Raw genomic sequence first — 13,241 nt, forward strand, 5'->3', positions numbered from 1 at the left:
CTATGAACTAATTTTTAAACAAACTTCTAATTCTTAAAATTTTTTTCATAGAAAATATTGAACAGCATACCATGTTTTTCACATTGATATTGTTCCCTTGTCTCTTTTTCATCTCTTTGTTCTGAAAAATGCACAGTAAGCTCATAATCCCTTGAAATATTTAGGTGTATTTTCTGAGTTTGACATCTGTCATCTTGATAGGTTTCACATTAAGCCAGTTGAACAAATAACTATCTCATCCACCACTATGTATCATATGTGCTATAAATTTATCAGAATTTGCCTGTATTTCTTTTCTGTTTCGGTAAATTTGTCAATAAAATACACTTAAACCTTTCAGTTCTTCTGGAGATCTTTAGTGTTTTTTAATATTCTAAGCTGATATAATAAAAATGTGATCATATCATAGGCTTGCTGCTAAATACTTTAAGAAGAATGTAGAGCTGTTGGAACGAGTACAGAGAAGGGCAACAAGATTAGTGAACAGAAAGGTTGCTCTTACGAAGAAAGGCTCAAGTTTTGCAAATTACAGTGTCTGGAGACTAGACACCTGCGAGGTGATCTGATTGAGGTGTATAAAGTCTTGAATGGTTTGAGCATGCTCAATGCTGATGGGATTCTTCCTCCTGCTCAGAATAATCACCTGAGAGGGCATAAATTTAAGTTGAGGAAAGACGGTTGTAGGATAGATGTGTGGAAGTTTGCCTTTAGCCAGCGGGTGGTTGATTACTGGAACAAACTTCCATCTGTCGTTGTAGAAGTTGATAGGTTAAATAGGTTCAAGGCAGAACTTGACAAACATTTGGAGCAAGGGGATGGGTGAAATAAGGGTTTTTTTTTTTTTGGCTGATTCTATATAAGCTTGCTTTCTTGCATCGTGTGCCCTTGCTAATGTTGATGCTTGACATAGCCAAGTGGTCAGGAGGGCAAGTGCAGTAGCACACGCTCTGAGTGGACCGGGATTCAAGCCCGTGACTGCTAAATACAATTGACATTTGTATTGATTGATTTATTGTAAACTCCACTGACCTGGTGGTTGTGCTGAAGTATAAACAAGAAATGCAGATTCATTGATTTTATCTAATCTGCCAGCAATCTATGTGCTATAAATTGTAATGAACAGTTATTTCATGGATAAAAGGAAATCTTAAGTGATTCCACACTCATAACTACTTCAATTTCTGAAATTTTTTTTCCCCCCAAAAAATGTGAACTAGTATAAAAAAAATTTAATGTTTTTTTTTTTTTTTTTTATGATTAATGTTCTGATTTTTAAAAGGTTATAAGATGAAAAATTCCAAAGCATTGCCCCAAGGTGGTTGTTGGGGAGCAATCTAAGAAAGGGAAATAATGCTATACAGTATATTCAAGAATGTTTCTTTCCATGTTAAAATAATTTAGTTAATTCTCCCTAGTTCAATCACAAGAATATTTCAGCTACTGAATTCTTATTGCATATGCATTTAGAGAAATACACTTAAGAGTTTAACTGTAAAATTATCTTTTTCCAGTTGATAAGCAGCATACCAAAGATATCTATGGACAATCTGTGCAATCATGTTTCTAGTATTTTGGATTTTACAGACTTTCCAGTTGGTTTCTATAAAAATACTGAACACACAAGAAAGTTTGGAGCAAAAAGGGGGAGGGGGGAGAATGCTCATTGGAAGGGAGTAGATTACAGGAAGAAATACTAACCTAAAATATAATGGCTGAAATCAAAAGTTAATTCAAAATCATAATTTACAACTTGTAATTTGAATTTGACTACTTTGGTTTTTTTTTTTTTTTTTTTTTTTCTTCTCTGTCTCTCCCTCTCTTCCAAAGAAGAGACCTTTCATAGTTGTCTGAACAACTAATTGGTATACTGTATTTAAAAAAAAAACATGAATCATAGTGATTCAACACACGAACTGTGTTACATTCATTTGTCCATAATAATTTAAAATTTATTCAAAATTTATTTTGGCTTAGCAAAATCAATGCAGTTTTAGACTAATAGATTAACAACATTCACAGACAGAGAAGAAAGTGATTCTTGCACTGCTTGTATTGGAACATGTGGCAGGCTGGAAAGCAAGGTGTCGGGTATTTCAAGGCCTACAAGGTGGGTTCTCATGGAACAAGCAAATATGTGGGCTGTGTTAGGGTAACTAAGGGTAAGAACAGGCACATATATACTTGCATGTACACTAATGCTAGGAGCATAGTAAATAAATTGAATTTGAAGTACTGGTAAAGTCATCAAATACAGACATTGTGTAGTTATTAGAGAATACATGGTGTTACTCAGATATACCACATTCAAATTCAGATACTCAGAATTTGAATGTGGGGAGTACAATGTGTACAAAAAGGACAGACAGCTCAGGCTGGGGTGTGTTTTTAGTTAAAAAGAATATTAAATCTAAGGCAGTACATCCAGTTGACATGGGTGGCCACTGCAATGAGGAGTCAGTTTGGGATGACATGTGCACTGGGAAAACAAAAACAATAGTGTAATTTAGGGCTAATTACTGTTATGAGTATAACAAACAACTATACAGAGAAATAGTGGGCCAGTAAATCAGATTGTCTTATATAATGGGGAATTTTAACTTTTCAATTGACTGGCGCTTGTGGGTTGGTCACTAACACACTAGCAAGATTTCTGTGGATTTATTGGATAACTGTCTTTCGGCAGCATGTTAGAGAGACAAAAACTGAAATCAGTACTCTTCATCTGTTATTAACAGTTATTCTTCGTGCATTAAGAATTGCAGATAAAAGAACCACTAGGTGAAAGTGATCATAGTATATTGATGTTGGATTTAAGATCTAACTACCATCAAGCATAGGGGAAAGGGTGTTTTTCTTTGTAAAGGTGACTATTGTAGTCTCAGAGTTTTTAAATTCTATGGTGGGACCAACTTTTGATGTTACCAACAATAAAGTCTAAATGGGAAGCATTCAGGGGAATAATCATAAAAGCTACTAGACCTTTGATACCAATAAGAAATATAGCTCAAGGTTTAGGCTTAAACTGTTGTCAGATGAACTAATAAGACTCATTTCAGAGAAGAAAAATGTATTAGATAAATATAAATTATCTGGTGATACAGAAGCTTATGGGAAATATAAACTAGTTTGGAATCAAGTCACAAAAGGTTAAGCAAGCTAAGGCAGATTATAAGAAGTCTGGAAAAAGAATAAAAAAATTCTTAACTAAACAATAGAAAAAATGGAATCAGTCATATTGGTCCACTTTATCAATTGTTTAATTGTTGATAATCCTGCCCAGGTTATGACAAAATGAATAGGCATTTTGCACCTACATTGACATATGAGGAATTTTTTAGGGAAGGTATATCAAACCTCACAGTGTGAGCTATGCGATATTGTGATAATTGAGAGGAAAGCTAAACATAAAGAAACCTGGGGTGTGAGGAACAGTCCCTGTGGACTGAAGATATATGAATGTATTCCCAATTCACAAAGGGGATCAAAAAGTAATATTGAGTATCTACAAACCTCTTAGCTTAACTTGAGTTCCAGGGAAAATAATGGAGTCACTGGTTAAAGAAATCATGCAGGACCATCTAGACAGTAGTGCAGTTATACTTCAGTCACAGCATGGATTTGTTGAGGGGCGATCTGTCTGATCAGTTTGATTGGATACAGTAATTCAGTTACCAAGGAACTAGATGCCAAAAAATTTTGGTGTCATATACTTAGTTTTCTGTAAAGATTTTGATACTCTTGAACATAAGACTACTGTACAAATTGAAGTAGTATGGCATTAAGAACAAGTTACTGTTATGGATAGAGGGAGGTTGAGTAGGAGAAGACAATGTTTATCAATGGACACTGCTCTTCAGGGTTTAGTATTATTAATGGAGTTTCCCAGGGTTTGATGCTGGGCATGTTGTTTTCTGTATTTATTAATGATGTTGAAGAAGGTATATCAGGCTTAATGTCTAAGTTTGTAGATGACACAAAGGTTAGCATGGCAGTTAATGATAGTAATCAAGGTATACTACTGCAATAAGATCTATAAAAATTAGGCAGTTGGGCTGAAAAACGGGATTTGAAGTTTAACACCAACAAATGCAATTACTGTATATGGGTAACAGTAATCGTGCAGTCAGCTATCATGCTATCTGAGCAGTGCACACACGCTACCATCATAGCTTATGGCTTTTTGTCAATCATATACAGTCGAATCTCATTAATACAAAGTTCAAGGGACTGAAATTTTCACATTTTGTAATAGCAAGGTTTGTGGTAACTAGGTCCCCCAAAAGTGTCAAAATTTTACCGGTTTTTTTTTTTTTTTTTTTGGTACATACTGTATATCAGAATAATGATATCAAAAATAAACAAAAGCCTTGTCTAAAATGCAGTAATAGGAATAACACACTTTTTAAAGATTTTATTTTATTTGTAAGATAAACTAAGAGAAAAGCAATTAATGAAAATACTGTGCAGTATATATTTTGATATATGCAGTTGTTTGTTTGTTATTTGGTTTTTAGAAGCATTAGCAACTAAGGCCATATTGCTCAGAGATATGTGGTGGTCATTCTCTGACCTTTCCGCATCCTCTGTATTTGGTGGTGACGGGCTCGAACCCCGGTCTAATCAAGAGGCGTGTGCTACGCACTGCTGCTCCTTCCTACCTGGCTACGGAGGCACCTGATATATGCAGTACTTTAGTATCAAGTAAAAAGAATTGCAATCTTAATATAAAAGGAGACATACAAACCATTCAGTTTTGGATAAATTAATCTAATTTAAAGAAAGAATCCAATGTTCTTTGCACAATTTTTGTCCTATATGCATTTTTAACTACAGCACAGACTATCAAAGCAGTAGTCGTTTCTTTAACAATATTGCATGCCAACACATTCCCTGTTATGCTCAATGCATTTTTGGCATCTTTTATAGATGACAGTATGTGTTCTTCACTTTCACTGCTGCTGGTAGAAAAACATTGTTTTTCTTGGTGCTTAACAGCTCTTCTGGTGTTGCATTGCTGTGGTAGAAACTTCTTTATCCACCTTCACAAACTTTTCATATTCACCAATAAAATCTATATGCTTCTTCAAATTCCTCTATTCCTCAACGTTTCTATCACATTTGTCTGCTGGCCATGTTTTTCGATGATATTCTCTCCAAAGTCACTATTTCTGAAGCAGTTGATTATTACACTTGATGCAATACTGTCCCAAGCAATAACAAAATTATGGATGGCATCCAAGGCATTTGGCTGCAAATTGTTCCCTCCTATGTTGTGAATCAATTACCTTATCAGGCAGGCTCTGTGCTCTCTTGAGAGCATATAGAGCCTTTCCTTTGCAATGTCTGCTTTGCTTCGTTCCATCCTATCAGTCTCTTGTATAATTTTCAGTTTACTTTCCGGACTTAATTCTTTCCTTTACATTTTTCGCCATAACATTGCTGGATGAGATTTAATATAAACAAACTTTGAATTAAAGACAATTTCCAAAAAAGACATCAGCTCAGATAAAATGGCACAAAAAATAGATTAAACTGTAGCAAAAGACTCTTTGAACTGGTGTAACATGGTGAAAATGTCAGTTGTAACAATTGCAACTGACATTTTCCCATGGAGAACAAGGGAGTAAACATCTTTTATTATTATTATAATAACAAATGTTTAGAAACTGTTTTTATTCTTTTGTTAATTTAACATCTCATCCTTCATAATGATGTTTTTCAGAGTGTACTTAAGTTGTAGCTACCATAAACTGTTTTTTTTTTACACAAAAGTAATTTCTAACAAGTCAGTGCCATCCTTCAGGAAGCAGAGAACTGGGTGGCCAGGGACAATAATCAGACTACTGTGCCAAAGTTTGTATTAAACATGCAAAATAACAATATTTATTCCTCATGGGGTGTAAACAAACTTTGTAATACATTAACTGAATTTTGTAATGAACGAATATATTTAAATAGAAAAGCCTATCCTTTCACAGCAGAATGGTATGTGCTTTATATAAATGAGTACTTTGCATAAACCAAATCTGTATTAACAAGATTTTACTGTATATGGGAATTTTTCTAGCATAGGATGTGATTATCCCATTCTGTAAGGCAGTAGTCAGCCCACATCTTGGAGTACTGCATACAGGGCTAGTGGCCTCATTTGAGGAAGAATATAGAGCTGCTGGAACTTATACAGAGAAAGGCAGTGATATTGGAACAAAGGGGGTGCTCTTACTAAGAAAGGCTTTAGTTTTACAAATTTCAGAGTCTGTAGACTAGGCACTGAGTTGATCTGGTAGAGGTGTTTAAGGCTTTGAAGGGATTGAGTAAGCTCAGTGCTGATAATATTCTACCTCTTGCTCAGATTATGCACAAAAGAGGGGTGGTTGTTGTTTGGTTTTTAGGAGCATTAGCAACTAAGGCCATATTGCTCCGGGGGATATGCGGTGGTCATTCGCTGATCTTTCTGCATCCTTTGTATTTGGTGGTCACGGTCTCGAACCCCAGTCTAATCAAGAAGCATGTGCTACGCACTGCTACTCCTGTCCACCTGGCTACGGAGGTGCCCACAAGAGGGGACATAAAATCAAATTGAGGTAGAATGGTTGCAGAATAGATATGGGAAGTGTACCTTCTGCCAGTGGATGGTTGATTGTTGGAATAAACTTCTGTCTGTTGTGGAAGTTGATAATTTGAATAAATTTCCCTCCAATAGTTTGAACAAGCTATTGGAGATGACAGACAAGGATGTGGGATGTGTTTTTGACTGATACTGTATAAGCTTGCTTTCTTATATCATTTACCACTCTTAATACTAATTTTGGAAAAATTTTCATGGCACAAGAAAAATATCTATATTATTTTTACCTGTAGATTCACTGCATGTTTAGACAGAAAGCTAAAACTGAAAATAAAATATAAATTCCCAAGCTAAAAAGTATTATAACAGCTTTTGCTCTGGTTTAAAATTGGGAAAGTGACTGAATCATTAGTGTGGAACATTTTTGAAAATATGCAGAAGCTCATAAATCTGTCATTCAGAAATTGGGACTGTTTAAATATTTTTGAGGGTAGCTGACCAGACAAGGTCAGAGGAAAATAGCTGGTTGCAGTAAAAAAAAAAAAAAAAAAAAAATGGGTGCTTGATTTATGCATTTTATTTCATTATTAATTTCCAAACATCAATTTCTGTTTTATGTATTTTCTTGACTGTACACCATTGTTACTATATGTTTGTAACATAAAACTATTCATTTTGAGATATTAATACTAGTATATAGCAGTACCATAGTGTGTATTTAGTTTAAGGCAATTCAACTTGCTAAAATCATATCACACCATTTATACCTCATATTAAAAAGGGTTGGACAACTTCAACACAGCATACCAGAGTTGGAATTCATGCCAATCACCTTTATTTCTTAGGCAGGGAGCTACCCACTGGACCAATCTCATAAAAATATTCAAATGTAATTTCCAACAATATATTTTTAGATTATTTAGTTAGTATAAAAGCATACTTATTTTATTATGCAATCGAAATAAATATTCAAATGTAATTTCCAACAATATTTTTAGATTATTTAGTTAGTGTAAAAGCATACTAATTTTATTATGCAATCGAAAGATCTTTCCAAATTCACAGTAAAATTGAAATTCACTGAAAATATGACCATGTTAAATTATGCCGTTGGCTCCCTGAGTATGAAGTGCATACATAATCGAGTTACCCTGAATATTTAAGCTACATGAATAACTTTCAAAAATCCAGCACTCGCATTGTCCCAAGCTTGCCAGATTTATGAAGTTCTATTGTATCATTACTCCCATTGTTGGATTGTTCCCTAAAACCCTTTGAGAGGGTGGGAAGCAAACTACTCCATGTGGTCTCTTTTTAAAATTTAGAAAAGTAATCATCAAAAAAAGAGCTTTAATAGGCTCTCTTAAAGCTGTATCCAATAGTTTGCCTTTTCTGAATCCAAATGCAGGCCATTTTGATAAAATGTACCCAAATATACTTATGCAAAAATACTGAAGTTTAAAGAATACAGTTCTATCTTAATGGCAATAATGTTGTTAATATTTATAAACAACCGAATGTAAAATTAAAATAACAGACTTATAATGATAAACTTAAGAACGTACTGAAAATTTACACATCTAGTATTTACTCTATTTGTTTCCTGGACAGCTTAAACAACACTATCTGGGTCAAAACCAGTCACCTGGTAACACTAGTTAATGTGCAGCACAAGCTTGAAAGTTTCATGCTCCTGAGTTCTGTACTCATGTGTAACAGAAGTAATCCACAATATTTTTCACTCTATTTAACAGGAAGTGCAACAATTATCATAATAATGAATTGGCATTAGTGTCATTAGCATAAAACCTAAAAACATTATCTTGCAACAAATATTGCTTCCTTTAGAAAATTATATTGCACATCAGGTGTTTCATTAGATAAGAAACCTGATAACTCCCATTTGCCTGGTTTTGTACTGGATGAAGAGTTCTCTTTATTGCGTAATGTATCTAAAGTATTGGTAATACCTGGGCACTCCATCTAACATAGAGGGTGACAAAACATTATAAATTGCTTCAATTTTAAGTGCAAGCATATAAAAATTTAAGCTTATAAATCTTTATACGCTAATGAAAACCAAAGTTCCCCCCTAGGAACTCTGGTTTTCATCACACAAACTGACCATGAAATGCATGTGATTTACATACACAGTACATTAGTGCCTTATAGCCTTAGTTGCTCTGACAAAAGAAAAAAAATGTTATAGTAATTTTATATTGCATATATTTTCTTTGCCAGGATGGATCCACTAGGAGTACATGCCGATGTTTTGGATATAACTAAATTAAAAAGGTGGAGCCAGATTAATCCAAAGGACCTTCCAGATGCGAGTCACTTTGGGAATCAAGAAAAAGTCCACAGCATCAGTCCATTTCCTTATAATATTAATATAAACAGCAAAGTGGCCTTATGGTAATGGATAATATTATATCAGTACAGTAGACTAAAATGCAGCACTTTACAATCTAAAATTCTTTAAAATCCAGCACATTTAACAAAAAAAAAAAAAAAAAAAAAATGGAAATATTAAGAAAGTAATTTTGCACTTGTATCAATGATTATGTTTGTTTTTAAGAATCTGTACAAAAAATTACTTTTTTCCTTTATAAGATGCTTTCAGAATTATTTTGTCTTTTTTGTTTTTATAATATGCCTTTGTTTAAATGATCGAACTACTATGAGGGCATGTTTCAGGACAAACTCTTTGCTCATCAAATAACAAGTGAACTCTGGTGACAACATGCAGACAAAACAGTTGTGAAGAAGTTCAATGTGAGCTGCCATGCAGTATGTGAAATCAGTTTTTAAAGTTAGCATTAGTAGAGGCATATGATGCAAGAAAGCAAGCTTATGCACCACCAGCCAAAAAAAAAAAAAAAAAAAAAAAAAAACACCACTCCCATTTCACCCCTCCGTTCGTTCGTTCGAAATACCTGTCCAGCTGAGCCTTAAATTTATTTAGGCTATCAACTTCCACAACAAGAGACAGAAGTTTGATCCACCAACCAACTACCCGCTGGCTAAAGGCAAATTTCCGCCCATCTATCCCACATCTGTCTTTTCTCAATTTGAATTTATGCCCTCTCAGGTGATTATTCTGAGCTAGAGGAAGAATCCTCTTGGCATTAAGCATACTCAAACCATTCAAGGCTTTATACACCTCTATCAGATCACCTCGCAGGTGCCTAATCTCCAGACACTGTCATTTGGAAAACTTAAGCTCTTTCTTCGTGAGAGCAACCCTTTGTTCCATTCACTAATCTTGTTGCCCTTCTCTGTACTTTCCAGCAGCTCTACATCCTTCTTGAAATGAGGCCTCCAGACCTGTATACAGTACTCAAGGTGTGGCCTGACCATTGCCTTTACAAGGGAATAATCACCTCCTTATCACTGCTAGAAAAATTCCTGTATATCATTGACAAGACACCATGAGCTACTCTTGCAGACCCATCTGCACTGCTCAAAGAACTTCATATCTGCCTGCACAATTACCCCCAGGTCCTTTTCATTCTCTACCACTGTCAGTGTAGTACGACAGAGTTGATACATTGCTCTGGAGTTAGCATTAGCATAAGTAGAGGCATTTGATGCAAGAAAGCAAGCTTATGCAGCAGCAGCCAAAAAAAAAAAAAAACACTTCCACTTCACCCCTCTGTTCGTTCGAAATACCTGTCCAGCTGAGCCTTAAACTTATTTAGGCTATCAACTTCCACGACAAGGGATGGGAATCTGTTCCACCAACCAACCACCCGCTGGCTAAAGGCAAATTTCCGCACGTCTATCCTACATCTGTCTTTCCTCAGTTTGAATTTATGCTCTCTCAGGTGATTATTCTGAGCGAGAGAATGAATCCCATCAGCATTGAGCATGCTCAAACCATTCAAGGCTTTATACACCTCTATCAGATCACCTCGCTGGTGCCTAGTCTCCAGACACTGTAATTTACAAAACTTAAGCCTTTCTTTCTGAGTTAGTTTCCCATTTGTAGTACTTTACATTTGTCAATGTTAAACTTCATTTGCCACCTCTCAGTCCATCTGCTTAACCTTTCCAGATCCTGTTGCAGCATAGCTTAAGTAGTGTCCTTAACAACCCTGCCAACCTTTGTATCATCTGCAAACTTGGACATTAAGCTTGATATACCATCATCAATATCATTTATAAATACAGAAAACAACAATGGACCCAACACTGAACCCTGAGGGACTCCACTAATAACATTAGTCCATGATGAGCAGTGTCCATTAATTACCACTCTGTCTTCTCCCCCTCAACCATCCCTTTACCCATAGCAGCAATTTGCCTCCAATGCCACACTGCTCCAATTTGTGCAGCAGTCTTTCATGTGCAACAGTATCAAAAGACTTTCTAAGATCCAAATATATAATATCAAAGTTATTCCCTGCATCCAGTTCTTTTGTGACTGCATCATAGTATCCAAACAAATTAGTCAGGCAACACTTTCCCTTAACAAAACCATGCTGTGTCCAAGCTATTACTGAAGTCTTGTCTAGATGATCCTGCAGTGCTTCTTTAACCAGTGCCTCCATTAATTTTCCTGGAATGGAAGTTAAACTCATAGGTCTGTACAGTAATTACTTGTGTCAGCCTTTGATCCTCCTTTGTGAATTGGGGTCACATATGCACATCTCCAGTCTAAGGGTACCTCCCCGAGTCCAAAGAAGCTCTCATAATTATGGCTAAGGGTTTGCTTACTTCCTTTGCTGCCTCCTTTAATATAACTGGATAGATCCCATCCACCCCAGGTGCCTTTTTTATGTTTATCCTTAACAATTTCTCCTCCACTTTCCTCTCAGTTATTACAAAATCATCTAGTTCACTGCCAGAGTTTACTTCACCTCTGGAATTCCCCTTCCTGAATAACTCCTCTTGTGTGTTTAGTTTGTTAGCCACCTGACAAGGATCCTCAACTGTTGAACCATCAATATCCAGTGGACCAATCTGATTCATCCCTTTCCTTCTAGAGTTTACATAGGTAAAGAACTCTTTTCTATTTTTCTTTGCATCCTTTACCAAGGATTTCTGATCTGCCTTTGCCTGTCTAATCTCCTTTTTGACTTGGTTACAGACCAGCTTATATCTGTCATAGGCTTCCATGTCACCCATTAATTTATATGTATCCCATGCATTTTTCTTCTCTGCCATATGCATCATTAGTTCATCTGACATCCATTTAGGCCTAAACCTTGAACAGTATTTCTTAGTTGGTATGTAAAGCTTAGTATCTTCAAAGATAAGGTCTTTGAATGCTTCCCATTTTGAATTTGTTGTTGGTAACATCATCAGTTGGTCCCACTGTATAGAATTTAAATACTGTCTCAGACCATCGTAGTCGCCTTTACGAAAGCAAAAACCCTTCCCTTTACCCCTGATGGTAGTTACCTCTTTGAGTAAATCCCACTTCGGCACACTGATCGCTGCCACCTAGTGGTTCCTTTATCTGCAGATTCTTAATCCATGAAGAATCACTACTGATAATCAGATCAAGAGTATTACTCCCTCTAGTTGCCTCCCAAACATGCTGATGTAGAAAACAATCATCCAATAAATCCACAAAAGCCTTGCTAGTGTGTGAGTGACAAACTCACAAATTCCAGTCAGTATCTGGGAAATTAAAATCCCCCATTATAAGACTCGCTGATTTACTGGCCCACTCTATTTCCCTGTACAGTTTCGTATTGTACTCATCGGAGTCATTAAACCTATAGCACACTCCTTCTCTCAATTTTGATCTCCCATTGCTTATGTCACACCAAACTGACACAACACTGCACTGTCCAGTGATGTTGACTGGCTTCACTTCCTTGGATTTTGTGTTTCTTAACTAATAGCATAACCCCTCCTTCCTTCCTATCCTGTCTATCCTTTCTGTAGACATTGTACTCCCAAATTCCAGTTCTGCATTCCTTATATATGTGTGACACCACATCTCTGATATCCCAACAATATCTGCCTTTGATGTTTTGAGCAATACCCCAAATTCATCAAATTTATTTTCCAAATTCCTAGCATTGGTGTACACGCAAGTATACATGCACCTGTTCCTATTCTTAGCTAAACTAATACAACCCATGTGTTTACTTGTACAGCAATGACTTCCAGCAGTCTCTGAAATACCCTGCATCTTGTTTTCCAGGCTGCTGCTCATTCCAATAAGAGCAGTGCAAGAATCACTTTCACCTCTGCCTGTGGCTACTGTTAATCTATTAGTCCTTGTATCTCCCCGCCCAAGCTAACAGTTTTCCGAACCACCTAACACTGCCTCGATAGCATCAGCAAATATTCTTGCACACTTTCTATTTAAGTGTATCCCATCCCTGTAGAAGCAGTCTCCTGTTAACAAGTACAGACCCGGCTGAAAAAATTCTACCCCTTGAGCCTTGCACAATCTTTCCAGGGCAGAATTGCAGACACTTTCAAATTCAACCTAATTCACGGCTTTTTTTCAACAGTGACCTGTACTTGTTAAGTAATTCTGCCAGTCTCCTATTCTTAATATCATTAGTGCCAACGTGTACAACTATATCACCTTTTGTGCCCTTAAAAGATGATATCCGCTCTACAATGTCATCAACCTTTGCCCCTGGCAGACATACCCTGGTCCCATTCCCCACCCCCATCCTTTTTATATGCCACGTTTCCTGTTTCC

The 13,241-nt window shown here is 36.1% G+C and overlaps 1 protein-coding gene across 1 annotated transcript in view; it reads left to right on the forward strand.

Moving 5' to 3' along the window:
- LOC150083686 (protein GDAP2 homolog) overlaps positions 1-13,241 on the forward strand; it is an 83,004-nt gene that overhangs the window by 12,116 nt on the left and 57,647 nt on the right. The window contains exon 2 of the mRNA XM_090377435.1: positions 8,810-8,983. Within this exon, the coding sequence (XP_090233561.1) occupies positions 8,811-8,983 (173 nt within the window). The 5' untranslated portion in view covers position 8,810. The remainder of the gene's footprint in view (positions 1-8,809; positions 8,984-13,241) is intronic.

This window comes from Mastigoproctus giganteus, chromosome 7, assembly GCF_048544385.1.
Source record: "Mastigoproctus giganteus isolate SK-2022 chromosome 7, ASM4854438v1, whole genome shotgun sequence".
In the NCBI taxonomy this organism is placed as follows: domain Eukaryota; kingdom Metazoa; phylum Arthropoda; class Arachnida; order Uropygi; family Thelyphonidae; genus Mastigoproctus; species Mastigoproctus giganteus.